The sequence below is a fragment of the Notolabrus celidotus genome, chromosome 24, assembly GCF_009762535.1.
Source record: "Notolabrus celidotus isolate fNotCel1 chromosome 24, fNotCel1.pri, whole genome shotgun sequence".
NCBI lineage: Eukaryota > Metazoa > Chordata > Actinopteri > Labriformes > Labridae > Notolabrus > Notolabrus celidotus.
The window spans coordinates 303348-320118 of record NC_048295.1 but is presented as its reverse complement, the minus strand read 5'-3'; the positions used below and the strand labels follow the sequence as shown (position 1 = coordinate 320118).

Sequence of the window (16771 nt, the reverse complement as noted above, 5' to 3'; positions counted from 1 at the left end):
ATGTTCTTGCTGGTTATTTTACAGGAATCCACGTTTATATTTAAATATCCAGAGTTCTGCTTCTTGTTCTCGGACGCAGCCTGACCTACATTATCTGCATGATGTTGCTGCACTGTCTGGCCGAGATGTGTGCATAGAGGATGTAATCTATAAATAAACAGATTTTGTAATGTGGTGTGGAAGGTAATGATCGATAGATTTATATGTCTGCTCCAACATGTTTCAGGAATCTGTTCAGAGTCTGCTGTGGTTTGTTTTCTTTGTCATGGATGTAGTTGACGGTCCACTTGTGCATAGAAACTTAGCAGATGTTGAAGTATTTAAATCTAACGACTTGAGCCTAAAAACAGCTCTTTTTAATTTAAGTGCTGCTGTGGTGAGCGTGTCCCTGAGCATGCTCAGCTTTATATCTCTGCAGTGTCTTCACAGATCTTTGATATAATGTAAGTCTAAAATAAGAAACCTTCAGAGCTTGTTTCACTGACATTTTTTCAAACCTACGGCAGCTCTCAAAGTTTAATTTTGTGCAGAAATCCCCCTCTGAGCTGCTGCATTTTCCCTGCATGCAGCAGCAAAGCAGAAAACAAAGGAAGGAAGGAAGGAGACAAACAAGGCGATCCCTAACGAGGCTGCAGGGAGGAGAGGCGATAATTCACTGACACCCACACCTTCTCAAAAGCAGTCAGCTTCCTGCTCCTTCAAAATGAGGGTGATGGGTGCGCTCGGCAGATCCCTCCCACGCTGCTTAGCGGCTGGCTTCCGCCCACCGCCCGTGGAGCCGCCCACCTCCAGCCGTTGCCACAGCAACACATCATCATCAGTGACTTGCACTGGAGGAGGAGGAGGACAGGGAGGGGAGGGGTGGACGTTAGTGTGCCGAGCAGGCATCCAGCATGGGTGTTCATGAGCTGAGCTATTCTCCAGAGAAAATATGTCTGCGTGAGTGTGTGTGTGAGTGTGTGTGTGTGTGTGTGAGTGTGTGTCAGAGAGAGAGAGAGAGAGAGAGAGAGAGAGAAGAGGGCGAGAGAGGGAGGATGATGGGAGGTATGTGAAAAGGACCTGCGTCAGAGTGAGTCATCAGCCAGTTTCACAATGTGTCGATGTGACGCTGATGCAAATGTCCTGCGCAGGGATTCATCCGAGTAAAAAAGAGAAAACAAACAGAAGACAGAGACGCTCCTTTAAAGGAAGCTCCTCTGTCCGCAGATACTTTCATTTCAACCACTTTCATCCTTTACCTTCTCTTTTTACCTCTCTCTTCCAGCTGCTTCCTGCTCTCCATGCACATAAAGCCGGGCTTCCCTGTCTTGCTCAAAGGCACCCTTACAGTAGCTGAAGGATTAGGATCAGTTTGTAAGCAAGTCACTGAAACTCCAGCAGCTCCTCCCTGCAGTGGAAAACTGATGTATAATTAACCCAATCATGATTATCACTATATTACAGTGTTAGCAAGACTACAACCTGTCATCATGGCTCCACAGTAACCTCTCTGCTCCACTTTAGTTCATGCTCAGAGTTCTGTCTGCACAAGAGAAAGCTGGTCAACAAATCGACTGGATATAAGGACACGCCGCAAACAGCTGTTTGGCTCCATGCACCAAATATAAACCAGCTCTGTCTGAAAACTCTGGCAGCATCATTAAACCTTTTTCAGTTTATTCATCCCTAATAGTTTAAAGGTACAGTGTGCAGAAATATTATCCATATCAAGCAATCAGATTCTGGATTGAAACGCTCCCTTGCTCACCCCTCCTCTGGTGGAGGGACGGTGGCCTTTGAGGACAAGAAGCTGCAAAAACTTCAACAACACCCACTCTTCTTCTTCTTCTTCCTATTGGTGCATTTTGGACTAAATGCAGAAGCTACTGTACCTTTAACTGGATAATATTAATTTGTAGTTTTGAGCCCATCACAGTTTAAATACTCTGATGCAAACACTCATGGCAGGTCAGGACAGCACGACATTGATCACAGAACGCACCTCACAATAGAGTTCAAAAAAATAAAGTTTAATGTTTATGTGCTGTATAACAAATAAAATATATTAGTGTTTAAAAAACAGGTGCATAACTAGGTGAAGCCTAATCTATCACTTTACAATAAACAGTGAGGAGAACAGTGATCGGTGAGACGGCAGCCATATTCTCAGAAACATCGTACAACAGTCACGCTGACAGGGCCGGCGGTATGTGAGCCCATCAGGCCCGAGACTAAAGGTCGGTCTCGTCTCCGGACCTCGATGGCTTCATCTCCAGGCGAGTTTAGATTTGATAAACTGGACTTTAAGAACTCCTAGCTTCTTGCCGTAACAGTTGCTTGAAATAAAACCAGCTCGTGAACTTCTTTAAAAGATCTCTTGTCTTTAAATTTAAGGACAGAGTGAGACAACAGAAACATTTCCTAAGCTGTTGGTCAGATCCACCCTGAAATCATGACGGACACACAGTTACTGAGCAAAGAACACATGATGGATCCACAGAGTATGCAAATAGACTTATTACTTACATAAATATTGCATTGGTCTGTCAATACGCTGAGTGAGACTAAACTATCTGCAGGGGAGAGGGGGAGAGGGGGAGAGGGCCGTGAGAGCGAATCCTCTGAACATTATTATTATTATTATCATCTGGGACCAAACAGACGTATTTACACATAAAAACACAGTGAACACTTATTTATGTATTTACCTCTAAACAGCAAAAACACATGTTGAAATATGCACTGATGGCCATCACAGGTGGGTTAAACACTGTTAAGAGCTAAGGCTAATCAACATTTCATCATGTAAAGCATGTTTTTATACACCAGACACTTTCACACGTTGTATTTTTTCCTCAGTGACACTTAAGTTTTCTTTTTTCTTTTTGCTCTACATACATAAACACTGTATTGACACTGAAAATCTACAGCAAAGTTACACTTGACAAAGGAAAACCCTGGTTGAGAGATTAGGCTAGCACTATTTGTTATCACAGAACTATTTACAGACCCCGGGCTGCTGCTCCACCAAGAGCAGCAAGAAACAGGAACTCAGCTTTTAGCTGCTGCTGCTGTTGAGAAACCACATGCCTGCACTCTTTAATATTTAATCCAGTCTAGAGTTAAAAACAAATTTAGAGGATTTACGACCTGTGGGGTCTGCTGAAAGCTTGTTGGAGCATTTCTTCAAAATACAGAGGCTTTATTCCTGAAATACTCCCCGTTTGCAGATGCGTGGTTTCAGATCAACAGCAGCGTTTTGCTAAATTACAAAGTGAAATGAACCAATTAGCTCGGCCTCCGGCATGCCAGCCCAGCCATCCTGCCAAGACGAATGACAGAGGTCCCCTGCTGTTCCTCCACAACAGCTCCTATACATCCTCTTTTTATATTACCTCTCATAAATATACACAAGACAAGAGCGAGGGAGGAGGGACCGATCCCACCTCTCCTGTTTTATCATTTGAAGTGAACAACAAAAAAATGAACTTGCACCAGGGGCTGAATCCCAACTCTTTCTCCCTACAGTACTTTAAAACATTTGTTGGAGTTACAGAACAGACGCAGACACCTGGGTTAGATCTGGGAGAGTCACAGAGGCTCAGGAGACCGGAGCTGATGGACGGGGAAGAGGCTGCGAGAGGATTGGACCGGTCATTTCAAGTCATGGAAACAGACGGTGGAAGTTTTGGACATCAACGCTTAAAAGGTTCCAAATCTGCAGAACAAATTCATTAGCTAGCAGCTCTATCAGACTGTGCTTGCATGGCTTTAAAGCTAAATGCTAATATTTCTGATCCTGCAGCACAACATAGCGTGCACACTGCATGGCGTGAATACTCCTTAGGTTCACTCGAAGCCACATATTTCTACCTTGTGTTGGCGCTGGACTTAAAAGCTGAGGATTCAAACGAACGAGGATGTGTATGTTGAGATATTTCCCCTCGTGGTGGCACTAAGTCAAAGGATCACTGAAGTCTTCTAAAGTGCATCAAAGTCTTTATACAATTGTTATCAGGAGTTTTCAGTCAATACCAAAGTGACGGCCTTGCCCCCCTCAGAGCACCTCTGTAAATGTTGAACTATCCTTCCACAGTGAGGACGCGCAGCAATGTCTCTGAATCTACTTTTGAGTTAAGACTCAGCCCCGGCGTCACAGCCTGAAACCTGGCTGTCAAAGGAAGCAACAGAAATCCCGCCCAGGCAGAGGTAAAGAGTAGACGAACGTCTGCAACAGATCACTCTTAAATTACATGTAGACCCAACGTGTACAATGAATCAACAGACAAAGACCTGCAGAGCACTGAGGGCTTCTCCACACGCTCTCTAGGTGCTTTGGCAAATAACTCTTCAACGAAAAGACAAAGTCAAAGAAAAATAAATGCTATTCATGAGGCAACATTGGTTGTTAAGGCTCTACTGTGGCTGTGCTTGCTTAGTATCTATTGATGGAGAACTGCATACTGTCAAGTGTGAGTAGAATGAATTGAGGGTTGGGTACTAGGTGGGCAGAGGGTGGTGGTGGTGGTGGTGGTGGTGCGAGGCGGAAGGCACTATGTGGAGTCTTCCGGCTCTGATTTGATGGTCTTCTTCTCTGTGTTGTTGGACGCTCGCTGCGATGTCCCGTTTTCTGCAGACACAGATAAACAGAGGATCATCAGCATGTAGAAACACATGAAGCAGTCACTCATCTGCTCCTGTCCCAAGTGTTCCTGAACCCGCCCCTCACTCCAGCTGACCGTCTCACAGCACTAACCTGATGCTGGTGTTTTGGTCTCGTCTGTGTTGTTGTTGTTGTTGTTGTTGTTGCTGTGGTTATGATGGCGCTTCAGTTCATTGGCTAGCTGCTTGCCCAATGGGAGGTCGCCTTCCTGCATGTTCTGACTAACAACCCGCAAGTTGATTGGTCGTTCGTCTAGTGGCGAGACGGAGACAGAAAGAGAAGAAACAAACAGAGTTACTCTCAGATCTTTCATTCATTGATCATTTATGGATAAAATATGAGAATCAAACACGTGTATCATCAGGAGGAAGAAGAACAGAGTGGATCCAGAGGGATGTGTGCAAACATCCGCCCTGATGTTCCTCTAACACTGGCTTTGTTTAACATGTTCCATATTCCCAGAGGTAACAAAGCCTGTGTTTGTGTGAGTTAAGCTTCTGATCCCTCGTGTTTGTCTTTTATTCCCTTTGAGAGAGCAGTCAGAGAGGAAGAGAGAGAGGCAGAGAGGGGGAAGACTCAGCTTAATAACGGCATACAGATATTATTATTTTAAAGTCTTCAGCTTCTTTCTCTCTGCTGAATCAGCTGATCACCTCAGCGGTGGGAGATTCACATACTTTGGTTTCTGGCTTTTTACCAATGAGGTTACAAGGTTAAGGTTTGATGTTCTGTCTTCTACATCAAATAAAATATCAACTCTTTATTACACTGTGCAAAGGATGCAAGGATGCATCTGCAGGTCTCAAATTTTATTTTACAATAAAAACAAAGAAAAGTGCCAGAAAAAGAATCCAGCAGCTCAAAGTGAAGTTTTACCACGAGTCTAACACCTGTTTTTATCTGGCTTAACATCACAGGCAACTTTTTAATGATCGCAGTTTAACTCTTTTCAGTCAAGTTGAAAGAAATATGAAATCATTTCCATTAAAGAGAGAATACGTTCAAGGCAAATAGAAAAACTACGAAGCAGAAAGAGAGGGACGCTTCAGCAGGGAGAGATGAATAAAAATATCAAAGTGTGTGATCAGAGGGAGTTAGGACAGTTAGAGGACATGAAGGAGAAGAAAAGGAATGACAAATGACAGAGAGAAAGAAAGAAAAGGGACACGAGGAAGAAAAACAGAGAAGAAGTGGGGGAGGACAGAGAGAGGTAGAGAGAGAGACAGAGAGAGAGAGAGACGCCCCCCTCCAGGCAACTGGCTGGAGGTAAACAGGCGTGGGCGTGATAATTACAGGTGCATTGTGGGATTTGTGGGAACAGCGATATAATGAGCTGTCGGGAGTGGGTGAGTGAGGAAAGGGATGAAAATGAGATGAGGCCCTGAGGAGAAGTAAGATCCTGAATAATGATGCATCTCTCCCTCTCTTCTCCTTCTTCTTCTCCTTCCTTCTGTGTTTGAGGAGTCAGAGATAATACAAAAAACTGACAGCTGCCACGGCGGCAAAATCAGCACCTATAGGTGTTGTTTCCATCCTGTGGCATTTGTGACATGAAATTAATCCTCTGATGCACTCCAGAAAACATCAAGTCACATTAAACTCAGATCCAGTCTGGTTCCACTTCACAACAACAATAGGCAACAATTTGGCTTCAGCCTGCAAACCACCGCTGGATGTTTCCTCTTTGATGGAACGAGAGGCAGCAGAGAGCTAATTACAGTTTGGCAAAGCAGCTCAACAAAAGCTCAAAGTAAAGCAGATGAGTCAATAACGACAGATCCATGTGTGAGTTCAGGATGTTCAGGTGTGTTCAGGATCTCTGTGGAGCACCTATTCTTATTATTAAATCTGCAACTTCTCTCCAAAATGTGCTGACTCATCAGGAGGACTGTATGACAAAGACAAATTCTGAGTCCGCTTCCCTGTCTGCTCATGCTCACCTTGGTTGTCTCTGCTGGCGTCGGCGGCGGTACCGTTGGTGTTCTGGGCGTCGTTGAGGTACTTTAAGGCGGCCGGGGGAATCCTCCAGTCAAGAGCCTGAAGCCGCTCCTGGACGGCGGCATCCTGCAGGATCTCCATCTGCCGGGCCAGCAGACGCTCCAGCTGCATCTGTACGATACAAAATATTCAGAGTAAGAACCACAGGAGCGAGACCAGGTCCTGTCCAGACACCGAGCTGCAGAGAACAGCACATGTAGAACAGCTGACTTCTTCTATAGTGGAGTGCACATATATAAATCAAGGTTCTGGTTTTATTGAACTTTGTATTTGTACTCTGCTTCATCTCAGAGGGAGATAATGAATTATTGTCAACTTGTGAACGTCCATTCAGCAGGAGAAGCTCAGCCGTACTTTCATGGAAGTCATTGAGCATTAGCACGGAGGACGTCTGGCTGACAGTTGACACTTCACGTTCATAGAAATGTGCAGAAATAAAAACATTGTTGATATCGCCGCCTCATTGTCAGTCTGTACGTCACTGTCAGCTCAGATTATTATGGGATGAGCTTCACATCGTCACACAGGGAAACGTCTGATATAAGCAGCGGTTCAGAGGCCCTGCGGTGTGAAAGCAGCCATGAAATCTCTTCTTCTGCTGAATGCGATTTCTGAAAAATCACATCAGGATGACAAGTGTATCTGCAGCCCGTACACACACACACACACACATAAAGACTAGACACATGTTGACAGTGAAGACACACACACACACATGAACATGCTTCCTGGGTAATGAGTTATCATAAAGCTCTCCTCCTACACGCGCCTCTAATGAGGAACAAGCCGCAGCAGAATCACTGGAAACCAATAAAGAGCGTTACTGGGATCAAACTGGATCCTGCGTCTCAAACATCTGCTCACATGCAAATCTGTCTCCGTGTGTGTGTTGGTGGGAATCCTCTCAATCTGCTCTCGTTTATTCCATTATTGGAAACACATCATGCCTGATCTCTGTTGTTTTAATGTGCTGTGACTGGACCAGAGGGAATCAGCTGCCTTCCATCATATGAAGTAAAACAGAAGTATTTGTTGTGTTTACTGTGCATTTCATCTCATTCCCTCTGCTTACCTGCAGATTTCGCCCCACAGTCTCTTCTCCTTTCGACTTGGCGCAGGCCAGCTGTTCTCTCAGCATCTCCTGCCTCATGTGGATCGCCTGCAGCGCCTCCTGGATGTCGAAGAAGTTCTCCTGAGGAACCAAAAAGACAGATAGATTTTGCCATTTTCAGAAGACTTTTCAGATTTCTCCCTTCAAAACAGAAGCAGCAGAGAAGCAGGTCACAAGTCAGATTTCAGGAGCCTTTGAGGTCAGTGATGTACATTTAATATCTGTCTGAGAAGCTCTGTTGAAAATGTTTCACATGAAAAATGTGAACTGCAACCTCTCACATCACATCAGATAATTAAAAAGCATCAGTGAGCTTTTTCCAAACATGTAACTGATAACAGAGAACAAAGTGGAAAGCTTGGGAGTTTTTCTGCTTCTGCTGCGCTCTATTTCTGGCAGGAATTCCCCTCTTCTTGTTCCAGACGCTCAGAGGAGTTTTATTGAGCAGGTGTCCGTTTGTCTCCAGCACTTCTTCTTGTTTAAAATCCCTGCAGAGTTTGCATCCACCACATGTTCTCCATCACAGACTGAGAGGGACCATTCAGAGCTCGGACTGTCAGCCGAGTGTGTCAGGAGAGGAGCGCTGAGAGACGGCTTTGTACTCTGTTCAAAGATGTTACTGACCCGTCCGTTCGGTTTGGATTAACTGCACACGGCTCAGTTTGTCCTTATAAGTCTTGATAATCGCAGAGAGATGTGTTGTTCCATCATATTTTCAATGAAGTGATAAAACTAGAGAGTAAACCTGCAGTCTCTCTTACTCATGACGTTCGAATGTGTTGGTTTGTATGGAAACATGAGAGCAGGGACATCCACCATCACTAAGATTACTATCCAGAGCTGCAGCTATTAGAATAACTACAAATGAACTCACCTCTGTTTTAATCCTTTTAGGTGACGGCTCATCTCTGTCCCCGCAGCGAGACCTGTGGACATCAGAAAACACAGATCAGTACTTCAAACCTCAGAGCTCCAGAGTTCTTTAACAGTTCTTCCTGCCGACACTTTTCAGAACGTTTCAGATGAAGTTTAAAAATCAAACACAAAGACAGACTCAGCTGCAGCTCTTACTTGCTGGTGCGGTAGGTGTACTTGTAGGTGACTTCTCTGGAAATCTGGCGGGCGAGTCCGAACAGTTCGTCTCGACGTGTCAGCAGAGCCATGTCCCTCATACAGAGCTGGGCTGCCGCCTCGTTCACCGTCAACTGCAGGTCACAAAGAGTGGGTTAAGTTCAGGTACAAAGACAGAAACCATAAACCTGAGATTATTCATGTATTTGAGTGTTTTATTGACCTCGTGCAGCGTCAGGTGTTTGCCGTCCCTCCTCTTGGAGTCAAAGCGTCCGTAAATGGCGCTGTATTTACGGATTTCCTCCTCCCTGCGTGGGTCATCGTCACTCATTTCAAAGATGTGTCCGATCATCTTTGCCAGTTTCTTGTTGTTCTTCAGCTGCTCTTTGACCTCAGACAGGTCTGTCTTAGCAAGTCCAGGTGCCATCCGGTCCACACACTCCAGGACTGACTGGACAGCGGCGGCGTCCAGAGCCTCTAATGCGTCTCTGGGCGATGACGGGGAGCCGAGGTCTGACGGCGACAGACTGTGCTCGCTGTCGTTACTGTGACCTGACCAGAAGCGAGCCTCGCTGCTGCCCTGCAGCGGCGACCCGGCCGACACTTTGTCCCTCGCCACGTCCAGCTTCCCCGGGTCCGAGCAGGCGGCCGCGACAGCTTTGGGCATCTTGACACTGGCGGTGTTGGATCGATCCTGTCCGCTGAGCAGTGTGGGCGAGCCTTCAGGGAGTTTGTAGACGGGGATGCTGCACACGGGCAGCGACGTGAGCGGCTGGTTGAAGATGGCGGGGTTAGTGACCCAGTCTCGCAGCGCCTTCTGCAGGCGGCGTACGTGCAGCGGCTTGCTGGCCATGCCAACGAGGGCCATGATCTCCAGGAACTCCTCCTCGCCGGCCTCGCACAGCTGCTGCACGTCGTCGCCTCCCTGCTGGATGAAGGCCTCGTAGTAGTAGAGTAGATTGGCCCGCTGCAGGATCCTGTAGAGCTGCAGCTCACCCAGGGTTCTCGGCAACACCGCCGCCATACCTAAGGGAGGAAGCACAACGGGTCAACAGGAGCTGAAGTTCACTGTGAAATGAGATAAACACAGGTGGACTGGAGGATTCTGTTCACTTTAGACGAAGCTGTCTGCTCTCCTGGATCATCTCTCTCTGCTAAGCTAAGCTTTCTGGCACATGGCTCTACGTTCACCCTGCAGACATGAATCTGGTGCTCATTTTCTTATTACAGAAAATTACTCTATTTTTAAAAATGTCAAACTGCTCCTTTAATACTGAATATCCTCAAGTCAAGTCCTTCATACATTTCAGATGCAGAGATGTCAGAGAAGTCATTTGCTGACTGCAGAGCCTGAAATCCTCCCACTGAGCACCAAATGGTGAGAACTTGAATCTTTCTTTTTTTAAAAAGAACGACAGAAATCTGCTCGACAGAGACTCTGAGAGGATTGTGTTTGCACCGTGGCGTCTGAGCTCAGGCTTGTTTCTACTTTGGTGGTAGATTCACAAACACCAGCAGAAAAACTATCAGAGTTCATGACTCTGCCAAAAACAGAAAAGATACCAGTCTTAAGCCAAACTTTAAGAAAAATGACAAAAAAAGAGATTCATTGGGTTAAAAATATTCAAGCTGCACTCTGCACCAAAATTACCATTAACTCCTCCCTACCAAACATACATGACTTATATTTGGACTGTTCACAAGACTCCAGGCAGGTGCATGAATGCAGTTTATCAGGCTTCAGCAGGTGCGTGAAAAGGTTAAATTTGGCGCCTGGATGGAGCACTTTTCCATGAAGTACGCCACGATGAGGGCCTGACATTTTTAGAATGAATGGTACAGGTGGGATCTTCTTTAACCCTGTTTAGTAATCAGCATGTTTTCAGCATATTCACGCCTCGTGTGTGGGATAAAGACAAAGATGGGGTGAAGACGACAAAGATGCTTTTTACAGAGCTAATTCCGTGTCCCGTGCATGTAGAGTATTGATGGAGTTTCTGCTGTAGTTTAATGCTTGAGTGCACGTAGCAGTGAAATACAGAATCATGTGGTTCTGCTGTTTGAGCTTGAAATGCAGCCGAGCAGATTCCATGTGTGAATAAAGCTCTCCTGGATGTTTGCCTGTTTGCTGCCCTGTCAGCCTGTCAGATTAGTATTTCTCCTCGAAAGCGACGCTGTCATTCACTCTGCCTCCAATCTCATCCCTCACAAAGAAAAGAGACACTCGGGCTGCTGCCAAAGAAGTGTCACTTGCCACCTTTATCTTGACAAAAAGCTAAAGTGGAGGTCTTAGAGAGGCTTGTTTTCCTCTCTTCCTATGTGCATGTGAGGCCCTGCGGAGGCCCAGCTAACAGAGGAGTGGCAGTCAGCAGGCCCGGGTTGCTGGGAGGACCACATGCCTCTCTCCACCCCTGCAGGATGTGTAGGTGGTGGGCTCGCCTCGCCCAGAATAGGCCTAGAGAGCCTCAACGCAGGGAGCCTCGACTCACCCTGACTGAGCCGGGAAAATGACAAACGCAGCCTGAGAGCAGACGGTGACAGAATAGATCCCATATGTGGAGTTTTATTTGCCCCAAAACTACAAATACTACGACTGTCTGTGACCACTATTACTGCTCTGACTGAAGCTTATTCACTGACCTACAAATCAACCAATCAAAGAGCAGCATGCGGAGAAACACTTCAGACTGGACACATGTCCAGTGGTAGAAGTGTAATCAGAAAAGCACTTCTAATGCTGAGTGAAGTTACTCATGTGAGTGTTTTATTATTCATGTCATTAATACCACTGATGCATTCAAGTGCAATTAGACTTTTCTGATTCAGTGGGTCAAGATGGATCTGATTTCAACTGTTCAGATAAAGTTTGGGTACTTTGTGCATCAAATCTTGGTCTGCAAGTAACTGAGAAGGTTGATTCTTCTCACTGAAGTAGAAGGATAAAGCAGCAGCTCAAAGCACAGACAGCTTGTTTTGAAATGATCACCTGGAATCATTCTTCATTTCCAAAAGCTCAAACACGAGCTGAAGATACGGCCGTGGTGCTCAGGGGGAGAATTGTAGCCGTCATGACCTCAACTAAACGAACCATCTGATCAGAGTCTGCTCTACATTCAACCATGGAGACGATGCTCAGCGTGCAGGTACGGCAACACCACTTAGACAAACCAAAGTAGAGCGTAGTGAGAACATTCATAGAAATGTAGAAGAGACAAAGTCTTGATACTCAAGTAAAGAAAAGATGTTTAAAGATTCTCTAATCCTGGCTTCTTGACATCTTTGTTGACTGGATGCTTTGGTTTGAAAACATGCTGTCTGATAAAACATGTTTGGGCTTTGGATTTCTGGGTGACTGAAAGAAGGAGGCTTCACAAAGAGTGGACTCTGAATCTACTCAAAACAACAAAAGGACTTTTCAGCTGCAGCCTCTGATACAAAAACACAACTCAGAGAGGTTTCCAGTCTCGTCATCGATGTGTTCTCTGCTGTGTCTTCACTAAAGAAGAATACATGTGTAAAGTGGATTTCTATATTTAGCTGTAGTGTGACTCTTTTGTATGTACTAGTAGGCAGGTAGATTCTCCATCAGCTGCCAAGACGAACTTGTGTCTGAAGGTTAAAATGATCACGAACACACAGGAGCTATAAAAGCTCCACACTGCTTCTAAAAACAGACACTGGACTCACTCAGCTCACGTGAGAAAAAGCTCCAATAATGCTCATTGTGAGTTCAACAGCCGGCTGCACTCACACTCTGATATCCAACAGCCTGCCATCTTACTCCAGTTTATCACAGCAGACATGTGTGTGTGTGTGTGTGTGTGTGTGTGTGTGTGTGTGTGTGTGTGTGTGTGTGTGTGTGTGTGACAGGCGTCTGTGAATGGCAGGCTCTAATTGAAGTCCTGCTTCACAAAAGCGAGTTTAGCGAGTTCGCCTTTTCACCTGGAGAAGCGAGGCGTGCGCTGGCACAATGGCACCAATGGCACACACACACACAGGCACACACACACACACTTGTGGCACACATACACACAGAAACAAACACCGGATACAGATGTGTAATTTTCCAGGTGAAGTGCCATTCAGCAGACCAACCCCTCAGATAAGTGAGGAGTACTTTGAGTTCATTCTGAATCAGGAGGAATTTCTAATGTTGATATCATCAGCATGACTCTGGAACAATGTGTTCACATGTGTGTGTGTTTCAATGAGGTGTCCCTTGTCTTCATATTTGGAACACAGAAGAAGTACATAATGTTAAAAATAAGAAAAGCAACATTTAAACATCCCTGAAGTGATGAAGCCTCATGAAATACTCTGATTATAATCACAGAGTAAGTTGAGTATTATTCTAAACAGAGAGTTGAGATGACAATGTCACCTTTCATGTCACTTTGAATCTTTCATTATGCTCACAACTAACATTTATGGTGCACAGTAGTGGCTGTAATTGTGCAGGAGACACTATATATCTTGTGCTTTTAGGTGAGTTTATAATTATTTTCCTTTATCCTATTTTTTAAAATCTCCCTACAGAGACTTTTGGTGCACATAATAAGAGTTTTAATATATTCATGCAGAGTTTACAGACATCATATAATTTAAAGAGCATATTTCAGTGACACCTGGTTGTTTTATGGAGCTACCGGCTTGTTTAATCTGCAGAATGTGACTTGAAATGCGGATGAGAGCAGCAGCAGCAGCAGCAGCTGCAGGTAAGGTGCAGGATTAATTCCATGTCTCATTAATTGCGCCTACCTGGTGAGTTTTTGGCCCCCTTTGGTCCTCCTTGGTCCAGATTGTCTTCTTGTTCTGTCTCCTTCTTTCTTATCAACACAAAGCCTGGGACACGATGTGTGCCAAGGAAAACAAAAGGGATCCCCCGCGAGGAGCGCCGTGCGTAAAAATGAGACAACTGTAAAAAAATCAGAAACTGAACAATTATCTCCAAAAACCAAAAATCCGAAACCCCAAAGAGCGCCCGTTTGTCTCTGCGTGCTCAGCCCGAGCGACACTCCGCTCCTCTCCTCTTCCTCTCTTTCTGGAAACTTTTCTTTCTTTGAGAGAAAAGAAAAAAAGAATCTGAGAAACGCTTCTGACCTTCGTGCGCCTTTTTCCTCCGAGTGTGTGTTGCGTGTGTGTGCGAGTATGATAAGTGTGTGTGAGTGCGTGTGTGAGTGTGTGTGAGTGTTAGAGTCCTCTCCCAGCGTCTCTCCACTCCCCTGCACTATTCTCAGTCATCAAGCTACACAGAGTCTCACAGACTCAGGCATCCGGGCCATGGAACAAAATAAAAGCCCTGATGACGCGCAGGGTTTCAGCCTCTATAAATATCACTGCTTCCTCAAATTAAAGGAAAAGTGAGGCTGAACACACTCTAATTATACTTCTACATACATACATGAATGATCAAGTCTGTATTCAATATAAAGGTTGATTAAAAGGTGTGATCATGGCTTGTTTTAGTAATATTTAACCTAATTAATGTGTGTAAAATGTCTTTAAAACAATGATTTTGCAACAAATGACCTTCAGCAGTAAAAATCAATTATTGCATTTAAAGTTAAAATAGAACTAATAACTTATGCATCCATTCACACTGATGTGTTATCAGATTTAGTATTTTGATCCATGCTTTGACATCCAAGAGGTTTTTTCTGATACATTAATATATTTTTAATATTGCAAAGAATGTAGTTTTGTCTGAATTATCTGATTGTTTGCTTTGCAGGTATTTTTTAACATTTATAACAATAAAGAAGCAGCCTCCCTCTGTGTGCAAACCCACTTTGAAATAGGTTTGATTCACACCTCTCCCTTATTTCTCATGCTTTTATTTTGTAACAGCTTCCTGTCTCGTCGTGGGTTTACCTTGTGCAGCTTCACGTGGGCAGCAGAATAAAGTGGGATATTCCGCGCGGTTGCCACAGACTCTCTCTCTCTCTCTCTCTCTCTCTCTCTCTCTCTCTCTCTCTCTCTCTCTCTCTCTCTCGCCCACGCTGCTCCCTGCGTGACGCAAATCCGCGCGTGGGCGGACACACGGGGCGTGGGAGGCTTTCTGCACGGAATACCAAACACAGGCAGGTTCAACACCCACAGAGACACAGAGACACAGCAGTTTGCGCACTTCATGTTCCAAACTCGATTATTACGCTGGAGATTATTTCATTATTTGATCCTGAACTGTAAATATTGTCAAAACCAAAAAACTCAAAAGAGATCAGGATTCATCTTTGTGCAGTTTAACAGCCCGTGGAAAGTGAGGCTGCTGTGGGGTTTTCTTTTAGGGACATGTTCCTGTGTGAACATGAGGACAGACTCTTTGATTATTCATTCTTATCCTTATTAATTATGACTTTTCTTGCTTTATTCAGGCGTTATAAAGATTTGTCCTCTGTGCAGGAGTTTAACTTTCTACAAAAATACATGTGCATGATCATTTATTACACATGTGACCTTATGCATCCATGTAAAGCTTTATTTATATATTATTACATCTATTATTGATTTAATGAGTGAGTGGATTTACTCTACATTTCTCTCATGCATCTTTGTTATCCTGAATCCTGCATAGAGTTATTATACTTAACATTTTTACATAAATTGGTAATAATAATAATAATAATAACAAAATGGCAACAGCAGCATTTTACCAGCAGAGGACAGTCACAAAGTTAATTTAGTTGAGTACTCCATGTTCAGTGTTTCTGTTCTTACCTTGAGTATTATTCTGACTCCTCTACATTTCTGTGAATGTTCTTGTTTCTCTCTACCTCTGCTCTAACGTTGTTCCTGTTGTTGTTCCTGCAAGTCTGGAGATCTGCAACACATGAGTTAAAGAAAAGTGAGTAATGTTTCTAGATTAACTCAATGTACACTCATGCATCATGACTAGAGATGTAGTTTGAAAGCAAATAATCTAAATGAGAGTGCTTGGGTTTGGAGATTAATAAAATAAATATGACACGTGTGCCATGTGTGTCATAGAACCACTGAAGCAGCACACACACACACACACACGTCAGTGAAACAGGCCAGTAATCAATCAGAGGTGATGTGACGGGGCATGCAAATGGCTTCCTACACAGGCAAGTGTGTATCAGGATCTATCATGTGAGTGTGTGAGTGTGTGTGTGTCATGGGTTTGTTTTTGGCTGATCGGCTGCTGAAAGTGTTAAATGTGACGTTGACAGCAGACAGACTGAGACCGGATCTTTATCTGGAAAATAAAGAGTTTATAGTAAATAAGACTTCTTCAGAGCTCTACAAACTGTACTGTGTAACATGATTTAACATCTGTAAGGAATATTAAACATCACTAAACCTACTACTGTACTGCTACAGTCACTGATGCTGGTGCTGCTGTCACTCCTCTTCTCTGAATCCTGCAGCTTCAGCTCGTTTAGGATACTTTATACGACTGCTGCTACAAACACTGAACCTACTTCTTCAGCAGCTTTCAAATCTAACAGGAAGAAGAAGGAGAGAGGTCAGAGGTCACAGCCAGCATCCCTGCACAGATACTGGAGGTAAATCTCCCCACTTCAATATTTACTGATCAAATGAAGCTCAGAGAAGTGAGCGGAGTAAACGCTGCTCTCTCCTGACGCCCTCAGCGCTCCAATCAAATCTCCACACGATCGCTTCCACTCTGTCTGATTCCCCATCAATGAGCTATTTTGGGGAATTAGGCCAGCCGCCACCAGTTTAACTCCCTCGGGACCAAACCAGAGTGACTTCTGTCAAACTGAACCCACCTCCCAACCCCGCCCATCCGCCCTCCAGCCTCCCCCAACATCACACCCCGAACGCGGCAGACGAAACACAGAAGAAGTACAAATTCACACTCAGCGCTGCAGTTAAGTGTGTGTCTTCAAAAGCTCAAATAAAGAGAAAAAGCAGTATTTGCAGAGGATGTGTGTGTTGTGTGTGTGTGTGTCAGTGTGGGG

At 44.6% G+C, this 16771-nt stretch overlaps 1 protein-coding gene across 3 annotated transcripts; it reads right to left on the bottom strand.

Annotated features, from left to right (window-relative positions):
* Nucleotides 1-1993: 1993 nt before the first annotated feature.
* Nucleotides 1994-16620, bottom strand: nab1b (NGFI-A binding protein 1b (EGR1 binding protein 1)). 3 transcript variants are annotated; one of them, XM_034677726.1, is made up of 10 exons: nucleotides 16151-16620; nucleotides 15540-15642; nucleotides 13581-13879; nucleotides 9046-9848; nucleotides 8823-8956; nucleotides 8626-8677; nucleotides 7713-7832; nucleotides 6583-6751; nucleotides 4736-4894; nucleotides 1994-4609 (listed from the first exon to the last, which is right to left on the bottom strand). In XM_034677726.1, the coding sequence occupies exons 4-10, from the start codon at nucleotides 9844-9846 to the stop codon at nucleotides 4533-4535; spliced, it is 1512 nt and encodes a 503-aa protein (XP_034533617.1). In that variant the 5' UTR covers nucleotides 9847-9848; nucleotides 13581-13879; nucleotides 15540-15642; nucleotides 16151-16620; the 3' UTR covers nucleotides 1994-4532. The 3 variants fall into 3 exon arrangements, with proteins under 3 accessions (XP_034533617.1, XP_034533618.1, XP_034533619.1); XM_034677727.1 differs by lacking the exons at nucleotides 15540-15642; nucleotides 16151-16620 and adding an exon at nucleotides 14694-14754; XM_034677728.1 differs by lacking the exons at nucleotides 15540-15642; nucleotides 16151-16620 and adding an exon at nucleotides 13923-13994 and having other exon boundaries at nucleotides 2344-4609; nucleotides 13581-13737.
* Between the last annotated feature and the right edge of the window lie 151 nt (nucleotides 16621-16771).